The 20,977-nt window shown below is 41.1% G+C and overlaps 1 protein-coding gene across 3 annotated transcripts in view; it reads right to left on the bottom strand.

Moving 5' to 3' along the window:
• Window positions 1–4,997: 4,997 nt before the first annotated feature.
• The window catches only part of LOC122548828 (protein LYRIC-like), an 81,408-nt gene continuing 65,428 nt past the window's right edge, over window positions 4,998–20,977 (bottom strand). For all 3 annotated transcript variants that reach the window (XM_043687643.1, XM_043687645.1, XM_043687646.1), the window contains 4 exons: window positions 18,656–18,778; window positions 11,462–11,584; window positions 8,774–8,927; window positions 4,998–5,557 (listed from right to left, as the gene is read on the bottom strand). In XM_043687643.1, the coding sequence (XP_043543578.1) occupies window positions 5,487–5,557; window positions 8,774–8,927; window positions 11,462–11,584; window positions 18,656–18,778 (471 nt within the window). In that variant the 3' untranslated portion in view covers window positions 4,998–5,486. The remainder of the gene's footprint in view (window positions 5,558–8,773; window positions 8,928–11,461; window positions 11,585–18,655; window positions 18,779–20,977) is intronic.

The following is a 20,977-nucleotide window of genomic DNA, read 5'->3' as shown; positions in this document are numbered from 1 at the left end:
AAATTTCATTATATCTCCCACTTTTTAAATCTATTGCGATTCAGGTAATAATCTGCCTACTTGTTTTTGCTGTCAAAGCACATAACCTCACATTTATCCACATTATACTTCATTTGCCCACTCACTTAACTCATCCACACCACACTGAAGCATCTCTGCATACTCGCATCTCACCTTCCCACCCAGCTTTGTCTCAGCTACAAACTTGGAGATATTGCATTTAATTTCCTCTCATAAATCATGAAAAAATATTACACTGATCACTGCAGTACCATACTAGTCACTGTCAACCACTAAGAAAAAACTTGTTTATTCCTACTCTTTACTTCCTGTCTGGCAATTCTCTATTCATGTCAGTACACTACCCTCAAACCACATCCCCTAATTTTACATGATAATCTACATGGGCCTTCTGAAGTTCCAAGTAAACCGTATCCACTGGCTCCTCTTTAACAAACCAGCTAATTACATTCTTGAAAAATTCCAGTAGATTTATTAAGCAGGACTTCCCTTTTGGAAATCTATGCTGACTCTTTCCATTCCTTTCATTGCTTTTCATGCAGTCCAGCAGTTTCCCTGCTACCGATGCCAGGCTGATGGGACTATAATTACCTGTCTTCTTGCTATTTCCTTTTTTAAATAGTTGAGTTACACTAGCTACTTTCTAATCCCTAGGAACTCCTCTGGTGACTATAAAATCTTGAAATATCCACTATTTCTAGGGCTACATCCTTAAGTACTCTGGGATGTAGATTATCAATCCTTGGGAATTTGTCGGCCTGTTAATTCCACCATGCTCCCTAACAATTTCCCTACTAATACTGATTTCCTTTGTTCCTTCTCTCACTACACACTGTGCTCAATATTTTTGGGATATTATTTGCATCCTTCTTTGTGAAGGCAGAACTAGAGTGTATATCTCCTTGATCCACCATCTCTTTGTTCCCCATTAAAACATCCCTATTTCTGACTGTAAGTGACCTTCATTAATCTACTTTAAAATCATAATTATTGCTAAGTATAGAATGATTCCAGATCCATGTTGTCACCCTGGCTTGAAAGGAAAATAAATCTGGGAATTTTGCATACTTTTATGAAGGCTTTTTGTGATTATGTGAATAATGGGACTTGATTTCCAACTCACTACCCCAGAAAAACATAACAGGAGAGGGAGGGTGGGCAGTGGCGTCTTGCTAACAACACGGCATGGATAATTCAGGCTCTAGAAACATGGGTTCAAACCTCACCATAGCAGATGATGGAATCTGAAATCAATTAAAAATAAAATGTGAGCCAAATGGTGACACATTACTACCATTGATTAGGAAAACCCATTTGGTTCATTAACATCTTGTAAGACTGACCTACTTGATGGAGGAAAAAGAAACTTATTTCCTTCTTTCAACTTTCCTATGTGACATGAGGGTCACATCTCTGTCCTGAATGGTCACACAGCAGTGATGGTTACCAATATTTTTGGATTTGGCAGCTAAATTTGACAGCAGATGCCCCTCTCCACCATCAACCTTCCCCATTGATCCAAGGCTTGAATTTCTAGCACAGCTCAAAAGGAAATTCCGCCACTCTTATCACAGGCCTGTTGTTAGGATTTAAAGGATGGTAATCAAATTTGCTGACCATGTTACAAATGGCCTTCTTCAATGGCCATCAAATGCCCAGACTGGGATTAGATTAATTATATCTGACAGAGTTCAGTGATTTCAGACTGTAATCTCTGCCCCAGTTCCTTCCCTTTTCTTGGAATACTTTGGCTTTGTTCTCGTTTGTGCTTTCCAACAGAAATTGTTAGTCACTCAGGAACTCTCATCTCCGCCGGACATATTTGTTTCTATGTCCCATTACCACTCCCTTTTGTCATTTAAACCCTCTCCCATTTTGCCTACTTTAAACCTACACGCCCAACTCTTCCTGGTTCTGATAAAAGGACATCAACCCGAAAAATTCTGAAGAATGGTCACTGGAACCGAAACATAGAGTCTACTTTCTCTTCACAGATGCTGCCAGAGCTGCTGAGTTTTTCTTACATTATCTGTTTTTGTTTCTATCTGAAATGTTAGCATTGTTTCTCTCTCCACTGATGACGCCATTCCCTCAGGGTATTTCCAGCATTCTTTATTCAGCATGTTCTAATTGCTTTACGTGGTTTGCTGCCCTCTCTGTTGGAATATGAATTAGGGCCTGCCAGTTTGCACCTCAGTTCCTTAGACTACCGCGTCCTCAGATCGCTGTGCTTTGCCACCTCACCTCAGTCGTTCAGCCTTGTGTTTGTGAGAGAGGCATTTAGTTGTGAGTTTCAGGCACAAGAATTCATCTTTCACTTGGAACCTTTGCAGTTGACTTTGTATCATCTGATTTTAGCCACATCCTCCATTTCCTAACAGTCCAGTGAGAGATGGTGTATGTTAACATCACTGGATTAGTAATCCAAAGTTCCAGGATAATTCTCTGAGAACACAGGCACCAGGAAGCTAGATTTGTTACATTCAATGAATTAACTTGGAATACAAAACAATAGTAACCATCAAACTATAAATTATTCTAAAGCTCCATCTGATTCACCAATATTCTTTAAGTAATCTGTTTATCCAGTCTGGCCTATATGCGACCCCAGACCTAGAGCAACACAGCTGACTCTTAAGTGCCTTCTGAAATGGCCTTGAGAGACACTCAGTTCAAGAAACTTAAGAACGGGCAACAAATGCTGGAGATACCACATCCTATGAATGAGAAATTAGGTTCTGTCTATTTTTATAAATGCTCCAACAATTCATCCACCTAGCCTTTAATTTCAATGTTTAAGTGGATTCATATCATCCAGCAATCATTTGCTTTTATTTGAAGGCTATTCGAGTTAATAGTTAACTTTATGATTTCAGCATATAGTTTCCTTACTGTAGTTTATTTCAAACCACTCTCTTTTCCCTTCTGGATTACATTGAATTGCTTTTTTAATTTTCTGCTCTTCAGTTCAGAAGGTTCAAATAGCAGTAGTTTCTTCTCTCTCAGATGTTGTGACCTGCTGTGCATTTCCAGCAATTTCTGCTTCTGGACCTGAAGGTGGCTCAGTTCTCACTGTCTGGTCTGTCAACAGATGTCTCTTCACCATCAAATATAATAGGGGTCAGCAGGAAAATGGAGTTAAGGCCACCATCAGATTTGGACACAATTAGACTTGTGGTGCAGGCTGAAGGACCTCCTCCCATTTCTATTTCTCTCCAGCTTCCCTACAGCAATGTGGTTGACTCTTCACTGCTCTCAGGGACAATTAAGGATGGTCAACAAGTGCTTACCTTGGTACATCCTACGAACGATTAAAAATAAACTGACCGTGACTACTTCAATAAACTGCTGCAAAGACCCCTTGAAGAAACAAACAATGCATGAGTATTAATTTGCTAAATTTATTTGAACAAATCAACTTAGAAATTCATTGCATTTTAACAAACTTTAGAACATGTAAACATACTCGCTATGTTTCTGAAACAGGTATAAATACATTTGTTTAACTTTAGTAATCAAGGTAATTACGAAAGCACAACAAATACCACGTCATAACCAATTAAGGCAGGTTACTGGGAGCATAATGACACTCATTATTTAAACTTTGCAAAATCTTAGCAATCTGGTGTCACCAAACTAAGTAACAGTCATGACAGTAGATTAGTGGACTAAGTACCATTAGTATCAGCTCGCTTAAACGTTATGCTCCATTGTTCTCACTGTGCAGCATGAACATTTTACACCCATTCAAAAACAATAATCATGGCTTACGATGATCAGGTTAACTCAAGTAGGTGGTGTAAAATACCATGGTCCTCATCAAGTGAATGTACATTTGGTAAAGTTATTAAACAATGCACATGGCATAACATGCACCAGTCACTCCAAACAATACTCAGATGCCAACACTGTAAAGTAGAAACTGGAATCTTTACCTGCAGGCTTTTGGTTGAGGTTCTATCCAGACTATTTCAGTTTAATGATTTGTTAACTTTGTCTATGTATAAACCTTATATTTCAAGCATTCCCATTTGTTCTTATCCAATTTAGTTTTCTTCCTTCTCTGTCATTAGTTTTCTTAACTGTGATAAGCTGTGCGACAGCACTAATAATGAGATGCTGGGACCAGTAGCAATTCCCTCTGCTGCCACTGACTGATGGGAGTCTGTCAGATTTATGCTGCTTGGCAAAGTCTACTGCAGGGCTTCCCAAAATGGTGGCATTGAATCCCAAGTGGGGCAACAAGCTGAAATTCTGGGGTGGTGGTCTCCAAGCAGCAGTAGTCGCTCTCATGGAGCTCAGACGGAGTTATAACAACTACATGCACTCTCTCACATCACCCTACTTCCCCCAAACCCGTTCCCTCAAATCTCGCTGAGAGATTGTGACAATTTTCAAGGGTCAATACAAGGTTACCCGGGGTGGGGAACAAGCTCAGGAAGCGCTGGTCAAGTTAGCGATTTGACTACTGAATGGTGTCAACTCCCACACCATTCTGATTTAGGAGCAGGGGCAAGTTTTCAGCAGAACCAAACTGCAGGTTAGACGAGGCCCACTTTAATCAGCAGAGGAATGGCATCTTGAGATTGACATTGATTTTTATTTTAAAAAAAGCATCCACCTGAACAGTTGGATATTTTACAGTGTCTTTCTAATGTTAATTGGTGCGAAACATCTTCCCAGCTTATGCAACTGCTAATTTCGCCAAATCCACCCACTGTTATGAACCAGCGTTTACGGATTCATTGAAAACTGGAATTTCCCTTTAGGTTATCTAAACATCTTTCTCTCTACACACTACAGGTTAAGGCAGTAAAATGTCATTCCTGATATAAATTGTAATTCTGTCCACAAATATTAAAGCTATCTAAATGTTTTCGTTCCCTTTTTATCTGCTTTAGGCTCAACCTGATACCACTACGAACATCGTGTGATCTAATTTTAACTGCTTTCCCCAAAGTTTTTTGGGGGAAAGGGGTGGGGGGGGGGGGGGGGGGGGAGACGTTTAGATGGGACGGGGAGCGTAAAGCGGAACAGAAAACTCAAAGCCTCCCTTGCAATTGCTCATCACATGGCCCAGTTTCTTCATTAAAGAAGGCAACTTTCATTGCAAATTTCTACTGTGGAGCCAAAGGTCATAATGTATGATGCAGTTCTGCACAGACTTGCCCAAACTCTTACAAAAAAAAATGAAAGAAAAGACAAAATCACATTTTCTAGTGTCAACAAACTCAGACCCAGCATGAAAGTGGCTGTAGACAGCATCAGTGTGTTTCACTTGAAGTTTGTTACATGGTATCAAATCAAGTTGCTCATGCGCATTGCAATAAGTTTTAATAAAAATTACACTCAAATTTTCTTCTATAAAATTCTGTACATTTTCACAAATTATTGCATAAACAGATTTTTTTTTTTCTTCAAGATCATTTTGCATAACAACTGACCACTGAATACAAAAAAAAAGCTCATGTTTCCCTTCTTGCTCTCTTCTTTTTCTTGATCTGCTTCGGGGACTCCCAGTTTTCATCCGATTTTGCTGGAAAGAAGAAAACGACAGGATTCAGACACAGACATAAGTAACCACATTTATTAATAACTTTGATCTTAGAATACACACATGGCTTGTTTCTCATCCATTCATCAACAGGGGAAAGGGGGGCATCGCTGGCCAGGCCGGTATTTATTGCTCATTCCTAATTACCCAGGCGATGGTGTGTTGAGCTGCCTCTTGAACCGCTGCGTTGGGAATTTGTTCGGGAGGGAGTCCTAGAATTCTGACCCAGTAACACTGAAGGAAAGGCAATATTGTTCCTATCAAGACGGTGAGTGACTTGGAGATGAACCTGCAAGTGGTGGTGAATATACATCTGCTGCCCTTTTCCTTCGAGGTGGTAGAGGCCATGGGCTTGGAAGATGCTGTCGAAGGAGCCTTGGCTAGTTACTGCATCTTGTAGCTGTACACAGTGCTGTGTTACTCATTGGTGGTGGAGTGACTGAGTGTCTAAGATGGTGGAGTGAAGTGGTGCCAATCAATCTCTGCATTAATAGAAAGCACTGTAGAGACAACAACTCATACATTAACCTGTCTCCCACCTCAATATTTAACCTAAAAACATTAATAGAGCAATACTATCTTAATCTGCATTTACTGATGAAAATAACATCTCTGAAGGACGTAATTCTGGAAAGCAATTTTAACATTATCTGAAAACATATCTGAACATTAAAGACTTGTCTTAAAGTTACTGTATATTTTTTTAATATAGTGACATTTGTCATCATATATTCATCATGGGTCCAACTCCTGGAACTCCCTTTCTAACAACACTGATGTAACCAAACCCTAAAAGAACTGCAGCTCAAGAAGGGACCTCACCACTGACCTTTCCAGGGCAATTAGGAATGGTACAGAAATGCTGGCCCAGCCAGTGACGTCCACATCCCATGAATGAATAAAATAAATTTCTTACACTGTATGATCTCTGCAAGAAACAACAGGGACTGTTACTTTCTCAAGGATATTTAAGGATGGGCTGTATCTGTGCTGGTCACTTTGAACCATTCTCTATCTAGAAATGGTCATGAGATAGACTCACGACTTATGCATACAACGGCATAAAAAAGTTCCCTGAGCCTGCTTCACTGCTCCATAAATCTGAATTACTCATCAACGTCACCTTCATGCTTTATCTCTGCATGCCTCTATTACCTTGGTATGGAAAAGGCTATTGAGTTCAGTCTGCGAATGAGCATCCACAGCTCTCTGGGCTACAGAATTCCAAATGCACAGCTCTGAAGTGAAGAAATTTCTTTTCATCTCAGCCCTGAATGGCTAACCTTTTATCTCGAAACTATGACCAAATCAATGTTGAATAAAAGTTACTCAGGAGAAAAACACAGCCCTTGCTCAATCTGCCTTAAACTGGACTTCAGGTCCTCACTTTGGCTGACTGGTAAATGACCCTGGAATTGCCTAGCTGCTCTGAAGGGTCACTAGACTCAAAGCATTAATTCTATGTTCTCTACACGGATGATGCCAGATTTGCTAAGCTTCTCCAGTAATTTCTGTTTTTGCCTCATGACTGGATTCAACAACATGGTTTATCATCAACTTCTAACGGGCAATTAGAGATGAGCAATAAATATGTGTTAGCAGCAATACCTGCATGGTGTGAATGAAAAAAATGTTACTAGGTTATTACTGGTATATAAAGAATGAAAATGCTGGACTTTTATGTTCATTTGATGTGGAGGTGCCGGTGTTGGACTGGGGAATGGACAAAATTTTAAAAATCACATAATACCAGGTTATAGTCCAACAGGTTTATTTGGAAGCACTAGCTTTCAGAGTGCTGCACCTTCGTCAAGTAGCTGCTAGTGGGGCAGAATCATAGGACACAGAATTTATAGAAAAGGATCAAAGTGTCATACAACTGATGTGATGTATTGGGGTGAATTTGCATCTGCAGATGCATTCTATTTTGTTCAAAAAGCACCCAATTTTTGATATGTGACATTTTATAAATTCCTACTTTGGAAAAAGAACTGGCCTGACTCAAGGTTGGAATACATACAGACTCTAACACCATACCTTTAATGCATTGCCTGAGCTGAGATGTCCCCTTTTTCACAATAAAACCTTGCGTCAGGAATGCGACTTGAAAGTAGTTCTTGAATTTACATATGAATGAATTGAAACCTGGAACCCCATTCTAAATGATTCAGACTTAACAGCGATCTAGGTTTGTTCAATACATCGCATCAGTTGTATGATACTTTGATGTTTTACTATAAATTCTGTGTCCTATGATCCTGACTCTCAAGCTACCTAACAAAGGAGCAGTGCTCCGAAAGCTTGTACTTTCAAATAAACCTGTTGGACTATAACCTGGTGTTGTATGTTCATTTGAGGTGAAGGGGATGAAAATCTCTCTCTTTGCCACTGATTAAAGTTGTAAGGTCTCCTTTCAGTTGTGCCCAGTAGCCTCATGGCTCAAAGTTATTGAATTAAGAGGTTACGAGGAGAGAAAACCGCCCACATAATGAATAGGGTCATGGCTGCAATTACTGAATTAAGAGGTTACGAAGGAGAGAAACATCGTGCAGTGCCCTTTGCTGTGACTGAGGGAAATAGTGATAGAGTTGAGAAGATGGATGTAGAGAATACGATCACAAAAGTTGAACAGAGTAATTTGCCTTATTCTCAGGTAAGTGGCAGCATAGTTGGAGGCCTAAGCTAATGCTCTGGGGTGCTGAGAAACCAACCACAGTAGATAGTGAAACTCGAAGGCAATAAATTCTAGAATTGAAGGCTCTTCTAATGTCAACCATGTACTCACTATCGATTGTTGTAAAAACTTAGCTGGTTCAGCACTGTCCCTTAGGGCAGGAAATCTTGTACATTATGATGTGTCCACAAAGATTAAGCTAACACTCCATACAGAATAAGTGCTATGATCGCTCATGTTTAGGCTAATTGTGGTGAGAGACAAATTGCCATTACCTTCTGCACCCTCACTGTCAGTGAGTAAAATAATGCTCAGACAGAATTTAAAGCATTGTCTATAATTTTTGGAATAAGGCAATCTTAGAGATAATTGAATGGTGTAAGTTTCACAATTGAAACTAATCATACACCACTGAGAATTACTTTGAATCACAAATTGCAGCTTACAGTACCTTTTAATTTGTTTGATTTTAATATCATAGGCACACACAACTTTGTCCACATTAAGTGATTTCAAATACTGACCTTGTGAAGGAGGCAGGCTATTCTGTTTAGTGGCAGAGACAGGTAATTCTGTCTCTGAAAGTGTGTCTGGCACTTGGGAAGTAATATCTTGGGAAGAACTTTCCATAATTACAGCTGGTTCTTCAGTGATTTCTACCAGCTGTGCCTCTTCAACCTGAGAAGAATCGAAAACCAGAATAAAAAGTTTTAGATTTAAATCTTCCCTGCCAGCCCAAAACAGCTTTAGAGCCAAAAGCAGGAAATTCTCAACTGTACAGGTGAAGGATGTCACCTGAAATACGTAACCACCTATTTCTATCAACAATTTTATTGACAAAGCAAAATTAATGTACAGAAATGTTTGAGCGAAGAAATTCACCTAATATCAGTCTTAAATGAGCCACATTTTAAGATTCTCTCCTCTAGTACGAGATTTTCTCACAAAGGGAAATAACCTTTCCGCATTCGCCCTGTCAAGACTTAACGGATCTTATTTGCTTCAATAGGATATGTTTATTCTTCTAAACTTCAATAAGTACAGACAGAACATACTCAACCGCTCCTTACAAGACAGTCTTGCTGTTCTGGGACCAGACAAGGTTTGGTCTGCCTAGTACCTTGTATAGTTTTAGCAAGACTTCCCTAACTGGATGCTCCATTCCCTGTGACAAAGGCCACCATTCAATTTTCCTTCCCTACTACCTGCTCAACCTGAATGATTTGCAATTCTTTTTTCAGTCTTACTCTGTTTAAACAACATTCAGTTTTTCTATTCTTCCTGCCAAAGTTTATAACCTCATATTTTCCGATAATGTACTCCATTTACCATGTTTTGTCCACTCAGTTAACTTGTCGAAAAGTGTGGTGCTGGAAAAGCACAGTTGGTCAGGCAGCATCCGAGGAGCAGGAGAGTGACGTTTCAACCATAAGCTCTTCATCAAGAATGAGAGGGTGGCCCTAAAGGACTGAGAGATAAATGGGAGGGGATGGGGAAGGTAGCTGGGAATGGTGGGGGGTGATGGCAATAGGTCAGAGTGGAGGATGGAGCAGATAGGTGGGAAGGAAGATGGACATGTAGAACAGTTAAAGAGGGCATTGCTGAGTTGGAAGGTTGGATCTGGGATGAGTTGGGAGGAGGGGAAATGAGGAAACTGGTGAAATCGACATTGGTCCCCTGTGGTTGGAGGGTCCCAACGCAGAAGATGAGGCATTCTTCCTCCGGGCATTGGATGGCTTAGAGTTTGGCAGTGGAGGAGACTGAGGACTTGCACATCCTTGAAAGAGTGGGAAGGGGAGTTAAAGTGTTCGGCCTATGGGCAGTGGGGTTGTTTAGTTCGTGTCCCAGAGATGTTCTCTGAAATGTTCTGCAAGTTGGCCTCCTGTCTCCCCAGTGTAGGGGAGACCACATTGAGAGCAACAGACATAGTAGATGACATATGTAGAAGTACAGGTAAATCTCTGTTGGATGTGGAAGGATCCTTTGGGGCCTTGGACAGAGGTGAGGAGGGAGGTGTATGCGCAAGTTTTGCACTTCTTGTGGTGGCAGGGGAAGGTGGCGGGAGTGGAGAAAGGATTGATGGGGGAAGCGTGAACCTAACAAGGGAGTTGCAGAGGGAATGGTCTCTGCAAAACGCAGACAGGGTTGGGGAGAGAAATATATCCCTAGTGGTGGAGTCTGTTTGTAAATGGTGGAAATCACGGAGGATGATGTGTTGTATCCGGAGGTTGGTGGGGTGAAAGGTGAGGACCAGGAAGTTTTGTCCTTGTTGCGGTTGGAGAGGTGGGGCTTGAAGGAGGTGGTGTGGGAAATGGAGGACATTGTTGATTACATGGGAGGGGAAATTGCGATCTTTGAAGGAGAAGGCCATCTGGGATGTTCTATGGTGGAATTGGTCCTCCTGGGAGTCGAGGCAGAGCATCACGTTTTTACAGGAGGTCAGGTGGGAGGTGTAGTTCAGGTAGCTGTGGGAGTCTGTGGGTTTGAAGTAGATGTCTGTGTTGAGTTGGTTGCCAGAATTGGAGATGATGAAGTTTAGGGAGGGGAGGGTGGTGTCTGAGATGGTCCAAGTGAACTTGTAGTTGGGGGTGGAAGGTGTTAATGAAGTTGATGACCTGTTCAACCTCCTCGTGGGAGCACGAGGTGGCACCAATAGTCATCAATATAGTGGAGGAACAGGTGGGGGATAGTGCTGGCGCAGCTGGGGAAGATGGACTGTTCCACAAACTGACAAAGAGGCAGGCATAGCTGGGGCCCATAGCTACCCCTTTGGTCTCAGCTAACTTGGTCTACATTTCTCTGCAGACTGTGTCATCCTCACTATTTGCCTTCCCACCTATTTCAAGTCATCTGCAAACTCAGTAATGGTACACTTACTTTCTCATCCAACTCATTAATATATATTGTAAATAATTATGGACTCAGTACAGTCATGCTGCACTCCACTAGTTACAGATTTCCAATCTGAAAATGCCTCCTCTATCCCAACTGGCTATCTTCTACTAGTCAGTTAATCCTCTATCAATATCATTTAGAACATTAGCTTTATAAAGTGGCTTTCAATCACACTGTTTGAATGGAATCAACACATCTTGGTTTGTTTGTAAGGGGAGGGGGGAGGGATGCAAAATGGCCACTTCCTGTTCCAATGACAATGCAAATTTTGAGTATGTTATTAAAGATTGACTCCGCTGCGTCACTGTCACTCTTACCTCTGCTGGTTCACTAGTGCATATTGTTTCAACAGGTGGAGCTATCTCCTTTTCAGGCTGGTCTTGTACAATAAGTTGCTCCTGATCTCCACTGATGGATTCCTTTTCTTGTTCGTCAGTCTCCTTTCATAAATTCAGAAAACATTGAAATAGTGATACATTTAAAACCCAAGAAAATAATTCCTTAATTGTTAATGATAATGAAGGTTAATGATGCAGCACAGTGCTTACATTAATATTTTTCTCAATCCTTTATGTATTTAAAATTTGGCCCTTTAGAATCAGTTCACCTCTCTCCCTGATCACCTTCTCCCCTCTCATTTACCAACTTTCCTTTCCAGTGCTGTTCCGAACACAGTTCAGAAGGCATTTGGAACTGGAAAACCTCTGGAACTTTTCAGATGTTGTGCAACTTGGGGAAGATCTTGCAGGTTGTGGTGTTCTCATGTACCTGCTGTGCTTATTCTTAAAGGAGTAAGCCAATTAACCCCTGGAGCCTGCTCTGCTCTCAGTGATAGTGTTCATAGGTTTGGAATGTGCTTTTGAAGGCAGCTTGGAGTATTGTGGCAGTGCACCTTGCAGCTTGTACATACTGCAGCCAGTATACACTTACTGGTGGAGGGAGATGCGGTGCCAATTGTAAATAATTATGGAACCAGCAATGCCATTACAATGACAAAGCAAGAGAGCTTGCTTTATCCTGAATGGGGGCAAGCTTCTCAAGTTGGACTGAACTAATCTGGGCAAGAGGAGAGCATTCCATCACACTCCTGACTTTGCATCATAGACAGTAGACAGGCTCTGGGGAGTCAGGACGAGAATTACTTACTGAATTGTCAGCTCAAATACATGCTCATGTTCTGGCGTGGGGTGTCACCACACAACCACAAGAATTAAAAATAATTACATGCAACTACACTGACTTGGTTTTATCCATGGCATTGCTCATTCAACTCATATGATTGGATTACATTTTTTTCAGCCTCTAATTGCCACTTTACTTTTTTATTCATGTTGCTTAATTCAATTTCACTAGTGGCAAATGAGACCACTTGTCTGGATTTTATGTACTTGAGGCAGCTGTGAAGTCATTCTGAATGTAATACAATGAATCTACAGTAAACACACAACATTCTGCAAATAATAAGGGTTTAAGCCACAGGTTCATTATGATAACAGGGATGAAAACATATCTTAGTGTGACTGAACTTCACAATGGCCAAGCAAGGAATTTCCATGTGCAAACCCACAGGATTCCAGCATATGCCATTAAGAAAACTAATAAGGATCTGAAATAAAATATATTTTAGTTATGTTCAAATACAAATTAAATATTACTAGGTTTGTGCTGAATTTTACCCAAAGATTGATCCAACCAGTGTAATCACATACTATCATGACTGCACAATCTGTCAGAGTAAAATAAGGCCAGTGACCAGTGATTTAAAACAGCTTCATCTTGCGTCACCTTTGAACAAAGTCTGAAGTTTGCACTGCACATCATTTCTCTGCTCTAATGCATGACAAAATAATTAAACAGCTATAACTAATATTTGGACAAGAATGAGGAGCAGTAGGCCCTTCTGCCTCTCAAGCTTGCTCCGCCATTCCATGAGATCATGGATGATCTGATTACTGCACAATGCTGCTTGGGAAGACCAAAGATAATCCACAGTTATGAATCAAACCAACAATGTTCTGCAAAATCTCTACAGCTTCTAGTTTCAAATCTCTACAGTTGCCTGTCTGATGATCTGGCACTTATCCAATCTCTTCCAGTGTAAACTTAGCTCAGATTTTTGCATGTGGTCATCACCTCACGTGAAACTGTTCCTCCATGTTTGAAGGACCATGCTCAACGATATAGCCAAATTATCATGCCTATCCAAATATGTTTAATGACTAAGATATACAGGTTCTTCCTTCCATTAACATGAGCATTGGTTACTTTAACCTTTGTAGGTCTCACTGGCAACCTCCATTTACATAGCACCTTTAATATCTTTAGCATAATGAAGCATCTGAAGGGGCATATAAGAAATTCTAAAACAAAATCCCCATTTAATTTGTTAAGAATTTTTAAGGAAGAAAACATGCTGTCCATACTTGTTCTGGCCTACATATGACTCCAAATACTCCATCATAACTGGCCCCCAGCAAGACACTCATTTCAAGGACAGTTAGGAGTGAGCAACAAATGCTGGCTTTGGTCAGTGATGCTCACATCTCATAGAGGAATAAAGAAAAGTTTTGAAACAGAATCCATAAGGAGATATCAAGAGCGATGATCAAAAGCTCGGTCAGAGAAAGTTCAAAGAAAGCCAATTGTGAAGTGATTAAAAATCAGGAAAACTCAATAGGCCAGAAACGGAGAAGCACAAATTTCAGTGTTGTGTGGCAGGAAAAACTCCATCACACACAAAGGAAATGAGGCCATTCAGCCCATAAAACCTCCTTCATCATTCAACTAGATCATGGTTGGTCTTCCACCTCAATGCCATTTTCTTGTACTATCACAGTCCTGACTATCCTTAATAATTCGAAACTGATCAATCTCAGTCTTGGATATACTCAATGATTGGGCCAAAATTTATTGCCTGTCCCAAGTTGTCCTTAATAGTGAGCTGCTTTCTTAAATGCTGCAGTCCATGTGCTATAGTTAGATGCACAATACTGTTAGGGAGGGAATTCCAGGATTTTGATCCAATGATACATAAGAAATGATGATATAATTCCAAGTCAGGACAGTGAGTAGCTTGGGGGGAAATTACAGGTGATAGAATCCTAATGTATCTGCTTCCCTTGAGCTTCTAGATGGAAGTAGTCATGAGTTTGGAAGGAGCTTTGGTAAATTTCTGTAACACACTTTGTAGATTGCACACACTGCTGCTAGTAAGCATTGGTGGTGGAGGAGCTGAATGTTTGTGGTACCAATTAAACAGAGTGCTTTGCTCCGGATGTGTCAAGTTTGAAGTGCTTGTTGTATTTCATCACAGTCCTCACTTGTGCCTGGTTGATGTTGCATAGGCTCTAGAGAGTAAGGAGTTGAATTACTTGCTGCAGGATTCCTTGCCTCTGACCAGCTCTTGTAAGCTACTGTATTTATATGGCAAGTCAGTTTAGTTTCTGGTCAATGGTAGCCCCCAGGATGTTGATAGTGGGAATTCAGTGATGGTAACTCTATTAAGGGTCAAGGAGCGATGGCTAGACTGTTTCTGAATGGACATGCTCATTGCCTGGCATCTGTGTGGCGTGAATGCTACTTGCCAACTTTTCAGCCCAAGCCTTGGCTGTGAACTTCTTCAGTATCTGGAGTCAAGAATGACACTGAACATTACGCAATTATCCCCACTTCTGACCTTATGATGGAGAGAAGGCTTTAAATAACTGAAGATGCTTGTTGGGTTCTTGTCGGGTGGTGATAGCATCCCTCCCTCTGAGCTAGAAGGCCTGTGTTAAAGTCCCACGGCTCCAGATATATACAATAATATCTCAAACAGGTGATTAGAAACTATCTATCTTGAGGAATTCCTACAGTAATGTTCTGGGTTGAGCTGCCTTCTTCAGAATATTCTCCCTGTACTGGAGAACGCTACATAATATTCCAGGTGTCAATGGCAGGATTATATCCTAATTTTGGTCCAATAATTATCTTTTAATTCATGTTTCCCAACATCAGATTTGCTTAATTCATCGAACATTGTTGTGTGCGATACCTTTGGTTTGTGACACAGGATAGCTTGGGTCACATTATACATTTTCTTTACAACTCAGTAATAGTCCCTTCCTCTGGGTTTGTTCCATTTGCACGAGATGGTATTGGATTTCATCTGTCACCTTTATTCTGAAGTATATTCAAAATACCCTGTAGCATATCCTGCTCAGCTCTGCAGCTCAACATCTTCAATTAGCTTTGCATCACATGAAAATTATCGATTGTACTCGGGAAGTCAAGCCCCAGGCAATTTAAACTCGTTATACTTTCTCAAAGCATCTCAACATTATGATCTGGTTTGTGCAGCTATCGCTTATTCTGAAGCCATTTTCCTGTTTAAGTTAGGCGATCTCTGTGGAGCAAGAATTAATGCTTCAAGAAAATGACCATTCATCAGAACTGGAGAAACAATAACTATAACAGGTATTAAAGCAAATAAACAGGCAGGTAAAGGGTGAAGTGCAGAAAGAACAAAAAGGAATATAATGCAGTGGTTGACAGAAGAGCTTAAATGACTAAGCGATGATATGATGCATCGCTATTCCTGTTACTGTTTAATCTCTCCTGGCTTTCACTCCATCAGATTTCCTATTTGGCTCTTTCTTTTTCTTTTCCTATCTTTGACTTTGTAGACCTATTAAAACCTATTATACTTCAAGGGTCACTGATCCAAAATGTTGACTCTTCCTTTCTCTGCAAATATAAGCTCAGATGCCATACTCCTTGTGGACCATAGACCACTAGATGACTAGTGATGGGTTTGACCTGAAGGTCACCATGCCACAGCTGAGTGGCAACGTTGAGAAGGCAAAACCTTTATGGGCATCTCAGCTGGTATGAGTTGGCCCTGCACTGTTGGCATCATAGTGCTTTGCAAACCAGCCAAATGAACTAACCAACCGCCAAACTGATGCCATATCTCAGTAATTCTACCATTTCCTATTTACACTTTAGATTTCCAGCATTCATAGTATTTTACTCTTCCATTTTGTGATAGCTGATCCTTTTCCTCAGGAACATTTCAGATAATACCTTACAGCCCCTTCATCACTTGGGCAAAGCCATTCCTTCAAGTTTAAAGTCCACATGCTCACTGCTTGTCAACAGCTTGATGTTTGTCAAAAAGCACATTTTCAAAGCTTTATCACTCTTTCTGTTGCTTTGCTATTTCTAAAACTACCACCCATTTCTGTCACTAATCTAATCAGCGTATTGCTTAATGAGCTCTCACCTCAAACAGAGGGGTCATCCCAGGAGCTATTTCACACAATCATATAAGATGGAGGGAGGACTACTGAACCTGTATGGATGAAATGGCTCTTAAATTGCCCAGTTAATCCCTCTGCCATTCCTTTTTCCTTACAGCTCTCTAATCTGATAATCTTCAAAAATAGTTAGCCAAGTCTTATTTGAAAGAAATGATTGAAATATTAGTGGAAGCAGATTCAGACAGTGCACCCAAGATTACGTAGGGAGATAAAAAATAAGGGGGAGTGGGCCATTCAGATCCTCAAGCCTGCTCCATGATTCAACAAACACCATTTGAAATGGATTATAAGACAAAAGCTTCTGGACGCAGGGTTGTCCAGAGGTCAAGAACAAACGACCCTGATCTCAGTATACATAGTGAGGAAGGCTGATTCTGGGTATGAAAGGATTGCCTTATGAGCACAGATTTCAGTTTAGTAGTATGAGAGGTGACTTTATTGAAACATGTAAGATTCTTAGAAAACTTGACAGGCAGATGCAGTAAGGTTGTCTCCCTGTTTGGGACAGTCTTAATACCAGAGGGCATAATCTCAGAATCAGGGGCTGCACATTTAAAACAGATGATGATAGAGGGTAGTGAATCTGCGAATTTGGAGAAGATTTGTAGCTTAGGTTATGGATCAGGTTGTACGTTTGCTAGCTGAGTTGGTAAATTTGTTCTCAGACGTTTTGTCACCATGCTAGTAACATCAGTGAGCCTCCAATGAAGTGCTGGTGTTCTGTCCCACTTGCTATTTGTGTGTCTTGGTCTGTTGTGGGGGTGATATCACTTTTGGTTCTTTTTCTGAGGGGTTTGTAAATGGGGTCCAAATCGATATGTTTGCTAATGGAGTTCCGGTAGCCCACAAACACTGAAAAAGCTCCTGATGAATTTAAAGGACAACCAATAGAACAAATGTCATACACAAAATACCCTGCAAGGACTGCAACAAACATTACATCAGACCAATAGGCAGGAACCTAGCCACCAGGATACATGTGCACCAGCTTGCCACCAAAAGACATGGCCAACTATCACGAGTATCCATACACACAGACGAAGAGGGACACCAGTGCAACTGAGATAATACATCCATCCTGTGACAGGCTTAACAAAGACATGCACGGGAATCCTGAGAGGCCTGGCAATCAAACCGGAATGGAGGTAAGGGGGGAGGTGTGGGCACAGGTCTTGCACTTCTTGCAGTGGCAGGGAAAGGTGTCGAGAGTGGAGGGTGTGGCCTAACGAGGGAGTCACGGAGGAAATGGGCTCTGCGGAATGCTGATGGGGTGGGGAGGGAAATATGGTGTTGGGGTCTGACTGTAGGTGGTGGAAGCAGGGGAGGATGATGCATTGTGTCTGGAGATCGGTGGGGGTGGAAGGTGAGGATCAGTGGGGTTCAATCCTTGTTGTCGCTGGAGGGGTGGGGTTCAAGGACAGAGGTGCAGGAAGTGGAGGAAATGCACTCGGGGGGGGGGGGGGCATTGTCGATCACATGGGAGGGAAAATTGCAGTCATTGAAGTAGGAGGCCATCAGGGATGTTCTGGAGTGGAATTGCTCCTCCTGGGAGCAGATGTGATGGAAGTAGAGGAAATGGGAGTAACAGACAGCATTATTACAGGAGTGGGAGTGGGAGATGGTGTAGTGCAGGTAGCTGTGGAAATCGGTGGATTTGAAGTAGATGTCTGTGTTGAGTTGGTCATTGGAAATGGAGATGGAGGGTTCAATTTCCTCGTGGGATTATGAGGTGACGCTGAGGAAACGGTAGGGTATGGTGCCGGTGTAACTACCGAAGATGGACTATTCCATGTAGCCGAAGAGGCAGGCATAGCTGGGACCATGGCTCCTGAATGGTCTGGCCCCAATTCTCTGACTGTGCACCTTAGTTCTACAATCTCCAACTAATGGAAATAACTTATCTTTATCTACCCTTTCTTCTCCTGTTAATATCTTGAGGGCTTTGAGTTATTATGGAATATACTGCCTGGAAGTATGGAGAGAGGTTCAATCGAGGCGTTCAAGATGTTGTTAGAGAATTATTTCAAAAGAAGTAGCGTGCAAGAGCATTTAGAAAAAGCAGGACATTGGCAATATGAGATGATGCTAATTTGAAGAGACAATAGGCCAAACGGCCTCAGTCTGTGCTGTAACACCTCTGCAATTCTGTGAAGTAGACCTCTTACTGTCTTTTATAACTTGAGGGTACAGCTTGGTTTTTACGTGACTCACTTGCACAGGAGCAGCAGCAGCACCTTCTTCGCCCTTTTTCTTCTTTTTTTTCTTCTTCTTTGATTTGCTGGTTGCAGAACCTTGCAGACCAGAGTCCGCTTTCTCTTTTTCTTCATCTGACAGCTGGAAATGGAACACACCAGTTCTTAAACATTATGCAACTTCTTCCACATACCAATCAAGTTCCTTTGCTAATTTGTAAGCCTCTTCGTCGGGTTGTAAGGGTGGACTATGTTATTGGTAGACCAGGACTGAAGGTTCATAAAACAGGAGTGCAAAGAAGTACATTTTATTCTGGAATAAAAACTTCCTTTTTTGCCACAACAATTTAATACATAGATTTTACTCTGACATGCATGCCTTCAAATGTATCCTCCTGAAGTTATCAACTTAGCTGGTATAGAATAAAACACACAGTAGGCATTCAGCCCTTCCAGCCATTGTAGGCTCTGAAGAACCTATCGAATCGGATACATTGCCATTTGTCTTTCTCTACAGCCTGACAAATTTTATTTTTTAAGTCAAGGTTCAATTACCTTTAGAAAAGCAGAGTTAAATCTACCTTCACCGTCATCTGAAACAGTAAACCCCAGATCAGCACAACATGCTAATCAGAAAACAACTCTCATCACAATGGTTTTTTTTCCTGTGGCCACTTACTAATGCTTTCTTGGTTAAATTTCACATCAATTTTACTGTGGAACACCGATACTTTCATACTTCTAAAGTCAGAAGGGGGTTTTCCCTCAGCTGATATTGCTGATGATCGCAATGCAAAACGTTTGTTTTTAGCCTTGGGTGGCATCTGAGAGGTGGCTTCATGAGTGGCAACCCTATGCTCAACTTAAGAGTCAGGTGTTACTGAAGGTCTCCAACTCAGGTGGCTCCCAAATGGCATCTGGTACCATTAAGGATACCACTCCACATTACTCCTGTCGTGCGAGTCACTGACAGACTTGGCTGCTTCTGACAGCTGAGCAACTCTCTATTGAATACAAGTACCCAAAATAGCAAATCTCAGTGGCAAAGAGAGATCAAAATACCATAAATAAATATCAAAACATCTCTGCTATCAGCAATGCTTTTGAAGAAAGGTGTTTAGTACTGTTAGGGCTATTAATTCCTTTCGTTCACATTCTACAATCCTATTTTTATCATTTGTTTCCAGTTAACAGCTTCTTAAATTCAGGGAGAAAAATAGCATTGCTAAAAATAATTCAACCATGAATTAATTATTTTCTTAACTTCGTGTTTTGGCGCTTGAGGTAACTGTATAATTTGCAATCCCAAGACAATCAACATGCTCATAACATAATTTACTAGGTAAATACACTGACATTAGCAGACTGAACAAGTTCATTCAAATATCTGCACACAAATATTGCATTAATCATGATCTCTCAGCCCCCTGAATTTGTTTCTTTCTGCTGCATTGTTCAAGTGTTCTAATAATCCACCTGAAAGTTAAACCCAACTGGCAAGCGACTCTGCTAAAGTCCAAAAAGTGCTGAGGTTTCTCAGGAGAAGCAGCCCCTCATCACTCCACCCACCCTTCCCAAAAAGTTCAAGTACTCCAATACTCAATGCAGCTGGGAATTCCGAAGTTACAAATGGAACAGCTGCAAATTTGACAGCCTTGCTTCTTCAGTTTGACTCTGCATAGAGTTCCTAGTGTTGAAAGAAGGAATGATGATATCTGGTTAAAACCTAGACAGTGGTTTTTCAAAGCAAGTGGGATTCTTCAGCTGATATTGATTCTGGAGGGGTGGATAAAGCAGCAGACAACATTAGATCCATCTATTCAAATGTCTTTTCCATCTCATTCTTTTGTTTGCTGTCTTATAATCTTATTTCCTTTTTTTTTGCTTTTGGTTGTAATTTCTGAACTGTTCATTAGTGTTGCTCTGACATGTTGCTCAGTCTGCTCATGTTTTTCCCTTTTGTTTTTATTCATTCCATCAGGCTTGAATTCCCTGTTTGGTATTTGTCCCTTCTTCCATTCTGTCCTCACAACATTGCCTCAGGGATTACTTTTAAACACTCATCTTCCTCTGAGCAGAACAATTCAAAGCCAACATAGGGGAAGGAAAAAAAAGCCATTTTGAAGCAAATCCACTAGAGGTGGCACAGGGGGGTGGTCAACATTGATGCTGCCAGAAATTGAGAATTCTAACTGATTAAAAATGAAAAAAGCTGGGACTATCTTCATTGGACAGATGAGACTGGAATATAATTGAGGGGTCGAAAATTATGAGTAGCCAAAGAGAGAAAGTGGAGACAAAGGACCTATTCCCCTGAGCAGAGGCCACGACCGGTGGGTAT

Source organism: Chiloscyllium plagiosum, chromosome 4 (genome assembly GCF_004010195.1).
Source record: "Chiloscyllium plagiosum isolate BGI_BamShark_2017 chromosome 4, ASM401019v2, whole genome shotgun sequence".
In the NCBI taxonomy this organism is placed as follows: domain Eukaryota; kingdom Metazoa; phylum Chordata; class Chondrichthyes; order Orectolobiformes; family Hemiscylliidae; genus Chiloscyllium; species Chiloscyllium plagiosum.
This window is presented reverse-complemented; position numbering and strand designations above follow the sequence as displayed.